Source organism: Crocodylus porosus, unplaced genomic scaffold (assembly GCF_001723895.1).
Source record: "Crocodylus porosus isolate Cpor-Errol unplaced genomic scaffold, CroPor_comp1, whole genome shotgun sequence".
Lineage (NCBI taxonomy): Eukaryota > Metazoa > Chordata > Crocodylia > Crocodylidae > Crocodylus > Crocodylus porosus.
The window spans coordinates 94622144-94639015 of NW_017728918.1; the positions used below are offsets into that span (position 1 = coordinate 94622144).

Here is a 16872-nt window from a genome sequence, read left to right on the forward strand (position 1 = left end):
CTCCAGTTAGACTTTTACAGTCTTATTTTAAAATAGCTGAATGGTAAAAAAAAACAAAGTAAAACAAACTGCTGATACTGGACCCTTACAGTAGGACTCTGTGAAGCTTTGGGTTCTGATTTGATTCGGAGGAGATCCGGCCCAATTCAGTGGCTGAATCTCTGAATCTGAATTGTATCAGGAGACCAGTAAAAAGGTCTGAATTGATTCAAAGTTCTCCAAATTGATTCAGAAAAGATTTGGAGGTTCAGGCAGTCCCCACTCGCCACTGCATGGAACTAGACCCGGTCTCCATGCTGGTAAGTAGGGAGCAGAGGGAGGGGTCTGGAGGGGGGAAGGGACCATGGGGGGACCCCTGCCAGGCCCCATCCCCTGCCTGCTTCTCCAGTGCTCCCTGAGTGCCCTCTGACCCCACCCGCTCTCCCAGCCTCATCAATGGCTGCTCCACATGGCCCCAGTGTTCCAGCTCTTTTTTTAAAGTGCCACTCTCATCAGCCAGAGGGGAGGGGGGAAGTGGTCCTGCTGCCCCACGCTGTATGGGGGGCTTTGCCACAATCCCCCATCTGCTCTCCCAGCCCCATCAATGGCTGGCTGCCCTGTCTGGCCCCAGCATCCAGGCACTTAAAAACAAACAAAAGCTCCACATTAACCAGCTGCTGCAGTGGCCGTCGGGACTTCTGGGGGCTCATGGCAGAGCCTCCGACACAGCATGGGGCAGTGAGGTACAGCAGGGATCACCCCGCACCCCTGGCCTGGCAGGAGCTGGTAAGTGTGGGGCCTTTTTTTTTTTAAGAGCCAAGACAGGGCCAGATGGGGCAGCCATTCATGGGCTGGGAGAGCGGGCGGGGGATGGGTTCTGTTTGATTCGGAGATTTGGTCGACTCTGCAGTGGCCAAATTTCTGAATCAGATTTGGCCAAATTGATTTGGGACAGTGATTTGAATCACCGAATCGACATGCTATCCTCCAAATTGGCCGAATCCAAATCCAGATTGAATACTAGCTGCTTTTCACAGGCCTACCTTACAGGGAACACAGAGAGCTTCCTGGCTCGTTACTCTGCAAAGATACTGATGGTGTTCATTATAAATTAAAGCCCCAACCAAACTTTGCCTTTAATGTAATAGGTGGGGCTGAGAGTTAGGTTTTAATATGTGTATTAATCCTCAGAGGACAAAAGCTTTCAGTTTTGGTGAAACTAACTTACCTTTGTCAGCTGTTCATTTGTATATTAACATAGCTGTAGCAACTCCGTTTGCTGGAGAAACAAGTCCATAATATACATTTCTTCTAAGACGCATTGAAATCAGAAGTAATATTTAAGCACAAAGGCCTTTGGTGGGTAGATACTGTATTTCTTGTATGACTGCTAGTGGTATGGATAGTTAATACTATATTTGATATCATGAAGCTGACTGCACGAAAAAACAATGAAAATATTTCTGTTCCCCATGCCCTTGTCAGACCAAGTGAGCATTTTCCGATTATGTGAGAACCTCTGATAGCTGCAACGACTGTTCTAGTGGAACTAGATTTTTTTTAATTTCTCTTAAAGGTTCTCATACCTCTCATGTTTCAAGGGGATTCACCCAGCTAGGTTTTTTAAAATTATTATTATATGCTGCATTAAATGTAATGCTTAGATGAAGGGTGTGACCAGAGGTTCTTCTCTCCCTTCCCCCCCCCCTTCCTTTACAGGAAACTTGCTGTGATTGCAGTATTGTTCTCGTATTTCAGGTAATCTCATAAATTGTCCAGACAAGTTCTCACTGAAGATAGAATTGAGCAGTTTCTATATACAGTTGATACAAAGGAAGTCATGAACATCTGAGTTGAACTGTGCAGTTACATTCTCTCCCTATAGTTTCACCCTGGGAAAATAATAAGTTTGGCCCAGTAGGGGCTGTGCTTCCACATGCTGTGTTCCAGGGAGGGAATAGAGTGTTTGACAGTAAGGGGGAGGCAGAGACTGTGGGGAGTGGGAGGGAAGAGGCAGAGGTTGTGGGAGTAGGGGTGTAGGTGGCAGGGGAGGCAGGAAGGCTGCAGGGGTAAGAAGTAGGAGGCACAGGGCAAGGGGGCAGAGGGATGAATTTCCCTGCAGGGGGATGAATTCAACCCTCAGATAATTAGATTCTGTACCTAGAAAATTATAACAAGTTTACACATTTTCCATATATAGAATCAAATGATTGGGAGGGTCATCTTAAATTCAGGGTTGTCTTGGATCTGAGTAAATATGGTAACATGAAGAATTTTACCTATCACTCTTGCACTGGTTTACCTTTGATCAAGAAGGAGTACAGGGATCGTAAAGGTTAGTCATGCAGGTAGCCAGCTTCTTTGATCATCACATTTTCAGCATGTGAAATTTTGGTGTGGAGCCTAACCTTAAAAAAAAGTTTATGCTGTATCCACAGGCACTCTTCTGATTTAAGAACATTAGAATACATTTAGAAAATTGAGGAAAGTACAGAATCTTGTGCCTAGCAATTACCATCCCAGATTTTTTGCAGTTGTTAATCCAAGATAGATTAATTCTGTTGGAGATGCAAGAAGCTACCCAAAAAAGACTTTGGCAAAAAAAGGGTGACTGCTGCTACTTATATTAACCAATATTGTCAGGTAAGTATCGGATAACTCCAAACTCCATAATAAACATTGAAAAAGAAGGCACCCTATAATTCCCTACATAAAGAACACCTCCTAGCCAAAATATTACATAACCACAATACACATGTGAGAATTTACAAAATTCAAGGCTTTTGCTGTATCCACTAATACCTGAAGTTAAGACAGCATTGAAATGTTATAAAGCTTGGTGAAAGTTTAAGACCATTTAGCATTATGAGCTCAGTTCAGTTATTCAGGGGGACTGTGCTCAGACTGTTTGCAGAGATTCAGCAGCTTGCAAAAGATGTTTAAGTTCTGCAGTACCAATATCTAGAGCCAAGAAAATGTAACAATTTTTTGTAGCAGTTGGACACTGCCCTAAGTTTACAATTCATGGGCTGGAACCTGTTTTATAAGCAAGTCAATTTGTTATTAAGTTGTAAGTTTAATGACAAGAGTATTTCTATAACTATTTGTTGTATTTGTTTGGAAATAAACATTAAAATGATGTATGTAATAATTTTCAGAGTGCTAACTTTTTCTGATTCCCTCCTCCCCAAATCTCTTATGAGTTTTATGATGCAAATTATGCCCCGTCTTTTTTTGTTTGGAGGGGTATGGAGGTGGGGGGAGTTAGGGAAAGACAGAGAGAGAATCTTTAGATGGAAGACAGCTGAGAGAGTATTTGTGGGAAAATGTGTGGAGACAAGGACTTGGGGACAGAAAAAATTGAAGCCTTCTCAGGTAATTACCGTGTTTACCCATATCCAAGGTGACTTTAGATATAAGGTAACCCCCCAATAATTAGATTCTGTATATAGAAAATTATAAACTTGTTATTACTTCCCACGTGTAGAACCTAATTATCGGAGGGTCATCATAAATTTGTCCCCCACCACCACCTCTGCAGTGAGGAAAGCAGTAGCAAGGGAGCAGGGAGCTGGGGGGAAGGTGCCTCCATCGCTTGTCTCCCCATCAGCCTGCCCCTGCCCCACACCACAGGGCCTTTGCCCCGTGACTTGCTCCCCACCGCTCCTGTGCCCTTGCAGTCTCTGTCCCTTCTCAGCGCCGCACTTTAAGCTTCTGCCTCCTTCTTCCTTGTGCCCCCTGTTGTATACTGTCAGGTGTGGCTCTGGCTCCATGCCCTTCTGGGCATGGAACATGCACAAGTTTTAGTCTCTGCCCAGCCATGCAGCAGTGGCAGCTCTGGCCCCAGTGCTGCTGTGAGGCTGGGCATGGGCCAGAACTTGTATCTGCTCCGTGCCTGGGAGGGAACAGAGCCAGAGCTGTGTCTGGTGGTAAGTAGGCGGGGGGGAGGGCTAGAGCCAGAGCTGTGCCTGGTGGTAAGTAGGCGGGGGGAGGGCTAGAGCCAGAGCTGTGCCTGATGGTAAGTAGGTAGGGGGGAGGGCTAGAGCCAGATATGTGCCTGATGGTAAGTAGATGGGGGAGAGGGCAGGCAGCTGCTGCTGCTCTGACTCTAGCCCTGTCCCGTGCACCAGCCCCCCGCACCCACACTCCAACCTTGTACTCGGCTTTCCTCCCCCTGTTGAATATGGAAAAATACCATTTTGTTCCCTGCTCACATTGTCAACAAATATTTAAGCTAGCATTTTTTCTTTCTTCCCGACAAGCTGACATTAGTGACCATTTCAAGGATCAGCTTTATATTCTGGTATGAGAACATGTAAGATGCTATCTTTTTCTGATTGAATTTCCTTTCCCAAGTAACTTGCTTAACCCTTTCTTAGAAATTGTTTGCCGTCACACAGTGAGTCATTTTTCCACACAGGAATACTCATGGGAAATGTTATAATTGCTTCTTTCTTTCCTGTTACTGTTGTTTATACCTGGTTTTAATGTTTAAACTTAGAGCAAATCCTATCCATTCCTGAATACCTCCTGTCTGCCCTGATCACACCAGTTTACACAGGGCTGGTGCTAGAATGCTGTTGAGTCAGTAAGAAATCTCCCATTTTTGTTTGAGGTTTTACGTGAATCAACCCATTCTGTACTGCACATAAAACTAGATGGAAGGGATCTTTGGGGTACTTGAAGGAAAGTATAGGTCACCAGACTTGCATTGTGGCTATGCCGTTATGGATCCCAAAGTCAGTGTTTTGTGGCTATAATGTGGAGACCACCTGTGATCTTTGGGAAATATCCAAGTGGTAGACTTGTATCCCTAACAACTATTTATGTGCCCAAAGCTTGTGACACAGGGAACAACACTTGAAATTCATTTTATTAAAGATATGTATAGCCCTGAGATGAATCTTTCCTTTTCCTTAATTTCCAAATCAGAGTACAGGTATGTAGGCAGCAAAGTCCTGGCTTATATACTAGTTATTTTTCTTTCATCAGTTTTCCTTTCCCTGATTTAATTGATCTCCCATAAAACCAAAAGAGACGATCCTGAAATGTCCTTGTTGAGTTAAGTAGTGACTCCCTTCTGGCTCTTTATCCAAATTGGTTTGGTGAACACAAAAATTCAGTCTAAGCCTCCTCTATCTCACCATTATGCTGCCTCTAAGGTGCTGAGAGAATTCTTAGGGCTCCCAGCAAGGGTATAGAGAATTTAGCTTCCTTCAGGCCAAAGAAATGGAGACCCCTGGTTTCAGTGCATTCAGCTATATGAACTGTCTGCAGGACAAGTGTTTTTCTTTCTTCTGTTTTTTTTTCTCCTTTCCCCTCTTAAATTAAGTCTCTGCCAAACTATGTTCATCTCCCTACTACTATTTATTGCAAAAAGTACTATCTATTACTATTGATTGCAAAAATTAAATGAAAAGTAATAGAAGCCTAAACTAACTCCTATATTAGTTTATATATGGTTTAGGGAAGGCCATGCACAAGCTGTATTTTCTGGTTCAAATTTCAGTGGGAAAAAGCAGGGGTTGTACCCCAGTCAGAGAAAGGGGAGGATCCTGAAAAAGTAGTGGTTGTCAGAAATCCCAGATTATCCCTAAAAATAGTGCCCCAGCTAATGTCCCGGGATATGGCAGAAGGTAGCCACAAAATTTGTTTCAGTGCCACCTGTTTATTTTAAGTTTTAAAGACAAACTTAATATCAAGATGTACTTAACATCTAGAAACCATATTTTAAGACTTAAGAGGAAAAATAATTCAGTGAATGGTAGCAAAATGAATGTTTTCTGAATATCTGATAGTGAAAGTTGCCCAGGTATGTTTTCTTGTACCAGTCATGCTATACTTTCCTTTAAATTCCTGCATGTTTTTTGTGATCTTATCCTGTATCAGTTACTGCTAAAATGACCTGTGTATATCTTGAAGGGTTATTTTGCAGACCGCCTTGGATTGCCTTTGAATATTCCACTCCGCTCTAATGGATGTTTAGGAATGTTATACTTCAAAAGCCAAAGAGCACCAATCATCCACTTGAGGCTAAAATGATGAGAAATGTTAATGCCAGAATTTTTACTCTGCTTAGAGAATGGCAGGAATCCAATCGTTTGTCATGGCAACTGCAGACTTCATACTCACAAAGGGCTGAATCCAAAAAACTGCAGTCATCATCTGTAATTGTACTAAGGGGAGGATGAATATATTGTGAAACTCCTTGGTTTATCACAAGACTGTCTATGCCCTATTTTATTAAAGTCATCTGAAGCTTTTGACATTTTATTTGTTTTGTACATAGGCCGATACTGTGGTAACGTGATGCCTGTACCCAAAGAAATCATCTTGGATACTAATGAAGCAACTATTCACTTCAGGAGTGGGTCCCATGTATCGGGACGGGGTTTTCTGTTGTCCTATGCTAGTACTGATCATCCAGGTATAGTAGAATTCACAAAACAAATTTTCATAAGTTACAGATGAAGATAGTGGAGGCAGCCAAGGGCCTCTAGGGCCTACAGTACTACATTTTATTATTATTACAGAAAAGAAAACACAAGGACAGAGGTGAATATGCTACTAAATAGATTGTAATGTCGAAACCCTAATATTTTGTGTATCTGCTATTACCAAGGAGTTTATCTTCATGAACTGTAACATTTTCTATTGCAGTGTATAGAGGGGGCAATTATAATGGCATTGTACACGTCTAGTAGTTTTTGAAGTCAGACATGAATGATCTGCAGAAAAAAAAATATGTTCTCCATGCATCCCACTAAATTATGTCTTAACTCAAATATGTACCAGCCTGTCAAATATTTACCACCACACTCTCAACTGGCTTGACCTGTGGTATGATAAGTTAGTGTCATGGAAAACTTAAAAACCTCTGAGACCTTGAGGGCCTCCAGCCTCCATGATGGGGGTGACTGGTTGATGAAAATTAACAGTCTGATATAGTGGTGATCTTGCTGTGCACATTCCTTTTAATAGAGATGCAAAACTGTTTGGGGGGGGGAAGAAAAGTATGAGACAATCATGCTTGCTTTCTGTCGGTAATCAAAAGGTAAACAGTCAGGATGCATATGTGTAAACAGTATCTTGAGAGGCTTTCTTCGTTCTTGTGCTCTTCAGTCAGGATTGCCTCTTCTTTGTACTTTTCACAGATCTCATCACCTGTTTGGAGAGAGCAAACCATTACCCAAAGAATGAGTACAGGTATGGAGGCCTAGTGCTATCCAGTTGGGCTTACCAGGCTATCTTTTGTTTAACTGACTTATTTGTTGTCTGTGGACAAAGTAACTTGTTTGCAGCTCATAACATGCTTAAAATTCTGATATTGATGACAGGAATGTATTCTCCAGTAAAGCAGTTTCCTTTTTCGTGGTAATACTGTAATTATTGGAACAGCAACAAACTGACCTTCCCAAGATGGATATTCTGGAACAAGCAAGGGGATACAGTAACAGAGGTCTTGGTTTTTAGTATAATTGATCAGTGGCATAGTACATTTTAAAAAGAGGCTGACCTTTGTGCTACTGAGTGCCCTTAAACTTCTGCAACATTGGGAGTTGACAACATGATCCATCTTGCAAAACCATACCCAACAGTTATAAATATAATCTGTGATGACTAGTTAAAATAGTTCTTAGGTTAGTTCCTTAGACAACAGCCTTGTAGTAAGTTGTGAAAGTAATGGAGTGTAAGCTAGTTGTTGCTGTGTGCATGGCCAGTGTTGTATTCAGGTTGCTTATCTGCAAAGCTTGTGTAATAGTATTTCTAGAACAAGCAGCATTAAAAAAAAAAAAAAAAAGAACATAAGTGTTTGCTACTGGGACTGTTGGTGTGTGCTGTTACATGAAGTACACTAATGAACCTGAACTTGAGAACAAATTAACCTTTTATAAGCATGCTAATTTATGCCCAGCTAGAACATGCTTCTAAAAATATTTTTTGGTCTGTGGGCATATTTTATGTGCATATCACACTGCAGACCATATTTTAAACAAACTTCTGTTATTTTTTCCTCCAGCAAGTATTGTCCCGCTGGTTGCAAAGACATAGCAGGTGATATTTCGGGGAATGTAGTGGAAGGATACAGAGATGTAAGTATGAAGGATAAAAGAGGAACTTTGGAAAGATGGAGTGTAAAAGCAATTCCATGGTTTCTTAAAACAACTTAAATATAACACAAAACTTTTAACATTTTGCTGCCTGGTTTGTTTTGCTGCTTTTTTCTCAGCTGTTTTAAAAATCCCAGAGTGGGTATTGGCACCTGTACTGCTTCATATTTCCAGCCAGGCCAGCCAGGTGTTTATGAGCAAGATGCATATAATCATTCAGACAGCTGTGTATGGAATAATAACTTCTGGCTTCTAACAGCTGTGGCTTATTTTTCCTTTTTAAGTATTGCTGAATGGTGTACTAAACTGTTCCTATAAGCTCAACTCTTTACCTTCTAGAACTGTTGTGTACCTTATTTCTCAATTTAGACTGCTGCCTGCAGAGTCCCATATTTGTGTATCAAAGCTCTTTCACATTTCCCCTGTTCATTCCTTCTAGGGGAAAAAGTAATATTTTGCTTTTCTGAAGAAACATTGACTGTAATATCACAACAGTTCTTTTAAGATCCATTATATGTATGTGGCACATTTCCTAACCCTGTGCCATTTGCGACTACTTTCTTGAATCAGTTAACTTGCATCATCATATTGACTTTAGGGGAGTTTGATCTGTTCAGTTCAGTATGATGGAAAGAGTGATTAGATTTAGCTATATATTGTGCCATACCCTGTCCTGCCTTCCAGCTGCCCCAAGTTACTGGAACCTTCTCCCTGTGACATCTTTCTAATCCCTCCATTTTATATCCAGATAAGCCTGAACATAATACATGTTTACTTAGTTTCACTTCTCTTCACAAATGTATCAATGACTGAGTTTTTGAAAAGGCAGTACATGTGTAAGCTACTCAGCAATTGTTCAAGCATTTCTCTATACTGTAAAATTGAAATGACATTGACTGATGAAATGATATGAACAACAACAACAAAGTTGCAGTGAAGCCTATGAAAAAGGTGCCACACCTGGTGATGTGAACTGAAAAGTAGCAGTCAGCATGACCTCACTCATATCTTGCCTGTGCTAGGATTTTGTTCCTAATGGTTGAGGTCTTCAGATGTTAATAACATTGGGAGTTCTTGTGCAAGTGGGTTGCTGGCATGAAGTACAGTACCCATTGATTCTGGTATAACTGACAATTGGTACTTGAATTGTCAGTGGCAGCCAATGTATAATAGAGCTCCCAGTATTGTTAATGATGGACTTGAACTGCTGGATGTCCCTGTTGTAGACACCGTGCAGAGTAAGAAACTAGGAACAAATAATCTACGTGTCTAAATTCAGTGAAAAAAAAATCCACACAGTACTTTTGATTGTTCCCCCCGATTATGGCAGTTAAATTAGCTTTTCTTTTTTCCTTCTGTGGGAGGAATAGAGCATTAATTCTTACTGTTCATTCATGTTGTTTCTGTCATAGCAACAGAATGTTGGTATCAAGGGTGTTAAGCAAATTGCAGAGTACAAGTAACCTGCTGTTACTTGTTACACTGAGCACACTTCCTACGTTGGTCCTACAGAGGGAGAAACCAAGGGCACTTTTACACATGCTTTTGGGGTGGGAGATGGCACTTAATTAAGGTGGCTCCAAGAGCCACCCTAATTAAAGCACTGCAGGATCTCATTTATCAACGTCCCCACACTTCAAAATGGTGCGAACTGAAGCTCATTCAACAAGCTTTATTTCAAGAGCCCCTGCTGCCATTTTGAAGCAGGAGGATGCTGATACACAGGACACAAAACCTGGCTGGAATGCAGCAATTACCACTCAATTGAGTCTGCCCTAGTGCACTGTAATTGCAGCGTATCAGAGCAGCCTCCACACTCATATACAGGTACCCTAAGAGACATGGGCAGACCCCAATTGGGTGCAGTGATGCAGTTGCACTCCCCTTTGATTCCTGCTCCTCCCAAGCTTTAAAACTAGCAGCCTGGGAGGGGCAGCCACATTTCTATTTAGGCAGTGCTGAAAGAGTTGACTGACTTCATAGCTCATTGCCATCACCCTGATTCCTGCTAATCTCTCTCCATTCCACATGTGTTAATAACCCGCTATCCTTTTTATTGTCTTGATGTTCTACTCTTCAACTTGTCCTTTCTTTTACAATTTTTCTGTTAGCCATTCCTGGTAGTCTGTCTTGTATTTCATAGCCCTAAAGGTTATTTTTAGTTCTAACTAAAAACCTTTACTCAAGTGTGGTAATACTAACCCAAGAGTAGAAATGACTGACAGTGAAGTATTGGAGGCACTGGCAAGATGCTCAGGGATGCTAAATTTTGTTTTATAAATCTAAATGGCAACTGTACAGTTAACTATAACATCTTTTTTACTATTTTTCACCTTGTTCGTTATGTTTTTTTAAATGTTATATATCATCTGGCAAATCAGTGCACATTCCAATAGCTGTATTTGTATAGCATATTAGTAAAGCATCTGGTTTCTCTTCAAGTGGAGAAAATGTGCTGGGTCATTTGTGATGAAGTGGCTTACCATCTGCACCCCCTTTTCAAAATCCTAGCTGTGCCAATGCAAGGGACTCTCTTAAAATTGTGAAGAAGTTGGCAGCAGAGTAGAGCAGTGTTTCTCAACCCATGGTAGGCATACCCCTGGGTGTACGCGAGACACAGGCAGGGGGTACATCGGTGCTGCATTTTGGTCTTTGCCTATTCGGGCCACATGTTCCGTCCGCCACCCCTCCTGCCATGTCCGGTGCACCAGGGCTTTCACACCCCAGCGTCTGTGTGCCATGGGATAGGGAGGGAGGCCCCATGCAGGCTGCTTTGCCCCGGGCCACGGTGAAAAAAGTGGGACTCAGCTCGTGGTGTTGAAACTAAAAGTGCTACAGTGGGACTTCCAGTTTCACTTTTGCCACGTCAGTCGGCAGGGGGTATGTAAAGTACCAAAGGTTGAGAACCACTGGAGTAGAGAATTGAAGCTAGGTCTCCTAGGTTGAAGGCTTGCACATTTACCACTGGCCCATCCTTCCCCCTGGGAATATTTCTTTGTTAGATAATCCTGGAGTAACTTCTGTAAAAACAAACTGTTCACCCGTTTCTCCTGAAGAATTTAGCTGTTGGGAAGTGTTTAGTTCTAAGCCATCCTTAAAGTTTTTTGCCTTTCCAGGATTTTATGATCTTTAGCTTTCATGTATTTGTGATTAAAAACTATAAGTAACTTGCTAGATTTTGCATTTTGTTTGACCCCAGATTTCTGCATTTCAGACCTCTCTGTTGTGCAAATCAGCCATACATGCAGGAATTATTACAGATGAGCTGGGTGGCCAGATCAGTGTCATTCAGCAGAAGGGAATAAGTCGATATGAAGGAATTCTAGCCAACGGCATTCTTTCACAGGAGTAAGTCTCATGGAGGTTTCCCTCTGAAAGTCAAGCTGGTGACATAATCATCCAGCTGTACCAGAAAAAAACCCAAAAATCTAATGGGACAACACTCCAGCAATTCTTTCCAATGTTGTTCTCCTTTCTGAATGTGTTGGTGTTCAGCACAGTATTGATAGCTAACATGTAAAAGACGTCCCACAGTGTTGTGGGATTTTTGATACTGTTATTCAATTGACCTTAGTTCTGAGCCAAACGCTGAAGCAGAATGTTTAATGTCTTACATGCTTTAATTACTACAAATTTCAATTTATACCAAGCTGTGCTGTGTTTGATTGTGGGTATTTGGGGGGTTTTTTGGAGGGGTGAGGGGTGATTGCATTTATACAGATGTTATTTTCTATATCCACCTGTACTGGAATAGGATGGAGGAGGAAGAGAACTCTCCTGTCTTTTAACCCAGAAGTACAGTGGTTAGTGTACTAGCCAAGTAAGGACCCAGGTTCTAGGCTTCTCTCACTTAAGATGGTTTAAACTTATGTCTCCCACTTCTCAGCAAATGCTGTACCCACCAGAACATGGCTCAACATTGTCCAGGGCACCCTCCAGCCCTTCTCTTGAAGTGGACATGTTAGGTAACAAAAAGGAGAAGAAATGTGGGGCCAGAAGAGCAAGCCAAGACAGCATGGTTCATTGAGACAGGTCCCTATAAATAGGGACCTATTCAACCTGAGGAAGCAAGCAGCCAATTTTGCAGGAAGATTGTGGAGCCAGCTGCCATTTTTGCAGGCTTATCGTGGTGCTTCCTCCCCCCTCCCCCAGCCTCTGGCCAAGAGGCTCCAGTGGCCCTGACCTGAGCTGCTGTTTGGCCAAGAAGGCTGTCCATCATGCAGCCCCACCCCAATGACTGATGGAAAAGGGTGGGGCCACACAACAGGCAGCCCTCTCAGCCAATCAGCAGCTAGGGGTGGAGGTGGCAACCATCTTGGCAACCCCTGTCATGCTGGCAGCCCTCTTCCTCACCAACCCCCATCTATCCCCCAGCGGGCTGCGGAGCTAGCCTGCAGCAGCCATGAGGACTGCTGGCTCCCTTTGGGGAACCAGCATTTTATTTTTAGTAAGTGTTTTTTTTCTCTTTCATAGATTTCATAGACACTAGGGCTGGAAGGGACCCTGGAGGATTATCGAGTCCAGCCCCCTGCCCCAGGGGCAGGAAGTCAGCTGGGGTCATAGGATCCCAGCAAGATAAACATCCAAAAGTGTCTCGAAGGCATTCACAGTAGGTGCTTGAACCGTCCCCAGTGGGAGTCTATTCCAGACCTTGGGGGCTCGGACAGTAAAGAAGTTGTTCCTTATGTCCAGCCTGAAATGGTCTCAGAGGAGTTTGTGACCATTTGATCTTGTCATCCCTTGGGGCGCTCTGATGAACAGACGTTCCCCCAGATCCTGGTGGTGACCCTGATAAACTAATAGGTGGCCACCAGATCGCCCCTGAGCCTGCATTTTTCCAGGCTGAAGATTCCCATGGCTCTCAGCCTTTTGTCATAAGGTCTGTCATCTTGACCTCTGATCATGCACGTGGCTCTCCTCTGGACTCTCTCAAGCTTCTCCGCATCCTTTTTGAATTGTGGGGCCCAAAATTGGATGCAATACTCCAGCTGTGGCCTCACCAAAGCCGAGTACAAGGGGAGAATGACGTCCCGGGATTCACTGTTTTCATGGACGTTGCCCTATTTCATGGACAATGCCCAGTTTTTGCAATTTCCACAAAATTGCAAATTGAGTGACTCCCTACCTATAAGAAAGTAAGCCCCGATTTCTAGTCAGGGGTGGCACCAGCTTCTTCCTGGTGAGGGTGGCTGAGGTGGGCTAGACAGCAAATTGAGAGGGGGCACTGCAATATACATTTTCTAGCCAAACATTTGTAGTTTAACAATACCCACTTTAAATGTGTTTTATCTGTGTTATCCACAAAAGGATGTTATCCACACAGTCTGCCCTTCCTTCCTTACCCAGACAAAGGTGGGACACAGGCCCTGTGGGCTGGGCAAGGAGTGCCACCCATCTGCAGGCAGGAGCAGGGTGAACTCAGCTGCACAGCGTAGGCAGCAGTGGCCCAGAGTGGAGGTGCAGGGGGCTTGGGCATGGATGGTACTGGGAGGGGTGGCTACAAGTGGGTTACAGTGAATTTTGGGGTGGCTATAGCCACCCCCCAACCCTCCCTAGTGCTGCCCCTGTTTCTGGTGCCTGCTTTTGTGACTTTTATGCACCTTGCATTTAACATTCATTGGATAACATGTCTAGGGAGCAGTGGGATAGCTTCCACAGACAGCTGGAACTGAGGTCAGAAACCATGGGAGCCCCTTCCCATCTAAGACAGTTATTTCAAAGCAGGAGTAAACTGAGTGTTTTCCAAGAAAAAGGTGATGGGCATAATTTAGTGAGCAACCAGCCTATTTCAACCTTTAAAAGAGGTTTTATAATGCACATTAGTAGATCTGAATAGCTTTTCTGTCCTTGGAATACATGGGCACTGGAATAATATTCCTTGAAACTGTCAGTCCTGTGAAAAATCTCTTTGCCATACAGACAATAGTATTTTTATTAACTTAAAAATCCCTTTTAAATAAAAGCTAACGATATTTTGAATAAAATCTCATTTATACTGGATTTCAGTATTAAATATAAATTTCATTTAGTGACTTGATCTGAAATTGACCTCATCAGATGCTGCTGCTTATGTGCGTTGAGCCCCTAACTATCACATTATTATACAGACATTTAAGTTATGAATTGCTCACTTACTAGCATTCCAGACCTGACCTTGGCCTCTCTGGCTTCATTTTTTAGTATATTTGTTATGCTTCTGTTATCTGTGATTTGCAGTTTCCATGATCTATCTTTGGACTTAGACGTAAGTACTATATAATGAAGATACAGTGGCCAGGATTCAGATTTATTGGGCAGTTCTGATATTCAAGTATAAACACGTGGGCTTAACTTTGCTACCAGAGCTGGGTTGTGTGGCTCTCTGAACCTTTTCACATGCAAAAATAGTGTTCTTTGAAAACAGAAAATACAATTTTTCATTAATTGGAAAGGTTAAGATTTTGGTTTAAACTGCATTGTTTACAAAACTTCCCTTGAATCTGACTCTAATTGTTAATGTAAAATTCCTCAGTGGAACAGAATATTTTTGTACAAGTATTTGTAAAGTGGATTCTTCCATACACCTTTATCACAGTCACGGTCTGCTAGAAAGCTGTCTTAAGGTTAATAAGGAAACGGACATCTACATAATAGCACAAATTTCATTTTGTTCTGAAAGTCATGGCAGAAATACTACCAATTGCATCATGAAAAAGATGAGTTATTACGAATTAGCCTTTTAATGACCTACAAAAGATTTTAACCAAAAAACAGTTGATCATGACTAAACCATCTTAATACTTTCTGGAAATTCTAGGTCTTTCTCATATCTAGAAGGTGGACAAAGGAACTAGTGCTTTTATTGGTCCTTATCTGGGGCCAGTTTGCCTTTCTCTCCCTAATTTTCTACAGCTTTGTTCTCAAACAGATGAATCTATAGATTGCTACTAGTCTAGAGAACAGAAATGAGGAAATATTGTTCTGCAATTTTATAGCAACCACTAGGGGTTGTCCCATTAGTACAGAAGTTATTTTAAAGCATAACACACTGACTGTGATTTTTCAGATAGGACTACTGATTTGTGGTACATAACTTGAGACATAGTGAAGGGAACGGATTTTCAGGAACTACAAACTGCTCTTTCATTTTAAATTAAACCAATTTTCAGAGGATTTGGTTGAGCAATCAAAATTAGTAGGCACTTTTGAACATGCTGGCTATTTTACAGTTGCTGTGTATGATGTATGTCTTTGTGGAGTTGAGCAAAGTTGATCTACGTTTTATATTATAATATCTCAGGTTAGAGGAAGTAGGACTAAAAGATAGCTCTGACTTCAAAGTGAAACAGGTGCTTCTATTGATGTTCCTCAGAGTTGGTTATAGCAGAACTATGCTATAATTTTACTATATGCACCTTGTTTTTAGCCTTGATAGAGCACAGTTTTTTTTTACTTTATGAGCATACTGTTTGGCCATAGTTATAGAAATGAGAACAAAGTGTGAGTTAGTCACAACAGTTGTTTAACTCACTGGGTGGGATTTGATTTACATTACAATAACTGTTGTGACTTTACTGAGTTTTCTTGATTTACGTTGGTGAAAGTATAAGAAGAAACATTCTCACTTTTAGAACGGTGCCTCATTGTTAGATACAGAACTCTTGTTTATTGCAAGAAAGCATTTTGGAGCTGTATGGTGGGTGGCCTTTAGGAATGTGCACTTCTTTCGTAGTTGTGAGGAGTGGATGAAGAATGGGATTTGCAAGAAATTGCCCATCAGCTATAAAGATTTTGGGTAACAGAATAAGGGAAGGAATGTATGATGAGGATAACTGTCCAGGGGGATGGGCCATAATTTTAAAACACAAGCAGTATGTCCAGACCTGAATTTTGTCAGATGGCAGAAACGAAAGTTTCTTTGACAGAAACAGGCTGCCAGACAAAAGAAATTGGCTATCATTTAAATTAAGGTTTGTTGTATAACAAAAATATTTTATCCCACAATGAATCTATTTTTCCTGTGCTAGTTATAAGGAGCTCCTGAAATGCTCAACAGCTATATCTTTTCCTCTTTCTTTTCTTACAGTGGCTCACTGTCAGACAAACGATTTTTGTTTACCTCAAATGGTAAGAAAAATTACTTTATTTTAGCTATTCAAGTTTACAGTTGTTTCCTTGTAAAAGATTCTAAAATAACCTAAAAAATATCATACTACATATAATGTAGATACTTTTAGGATAGTAGCTTCCTTCCTGACTGTTGTCATAGTGGATCTAAAGCTTGTGATTGTGGAAAAGAAAAAGCCAGGAATAGGACAAATCCGTGTGGTTGAGAAGCAACAACAATGAAATTGTGATACTACATTTCTGGGGCTGCTAGGGGAAGACAGGGGAGTAATGCTTTTGTTTTCATTGTCCTTAAGATGACAAAACATGAAAGCATTTTTTTTTCAAGGCGTGCTTAAATGTATTTTGTCTTCATGGCTTCAACAAGAGAAAGTATGTGTATAAGTAAATAAAAATAGTTCATATCACACTATTATAGAAAACAGGAGCTTTTTTATGACCTTCCCTAATATAAAATAGTATTTAATTCTGCTTTTATATTTATATAGGACTTTCTTTTAAGGATTTTTTTGCTTTACTTTGTTTTTTGTTTGTTTTACATTTGCATTTGAACATGATGAAAGCAAGGGAAAAATCTTGGTCCACTACTGAATTATATTTTAATCTCTTTAGGTGAAGTCATTATATGTGTATGAAAACTGTAAAACATAATGAGTCTCATGAAATGCTGTGGAAT

General features: G+C 41.4%; 1 protein-coding gene across 2 annotated transcripts in view; it reads left to right on the forward strand.

Annotated features, from left to right (window-relative positions):
- DCBLD1 (discoidin, CUB and LCCL domain containing 1) overlaps positions 1 to 16872 on the forward strand; it is a 34161-nt gene that overhangs the window by 4176 nt on the left and 13113 nt on the right. For both annotated transcript variants that reach the window (XM_019537955.1, XM_019537956.1), the window contains exons 2-6: positions 6269 to 6406; positions 7134 to 7185; positions 8000 to 8072; positions 11305 to 11438; positions 16156 to 16196. In XM_019537955.1, the coding sequence (XP_019393500.1) occupies positions 6269 to 6406; positions 7134 to 7185; positions 8000 to 8072; positions 11305 to 11438; positions 16156 to 16196 (438 nt within the window). The remainder of the gene's footprint in view (positions 1 to 6268; positions 6407 to 7133; positions 7186 to 7999; positions 8073 to 11304; positions 11439 to 16155; positions 16197 to 16872) is intronic.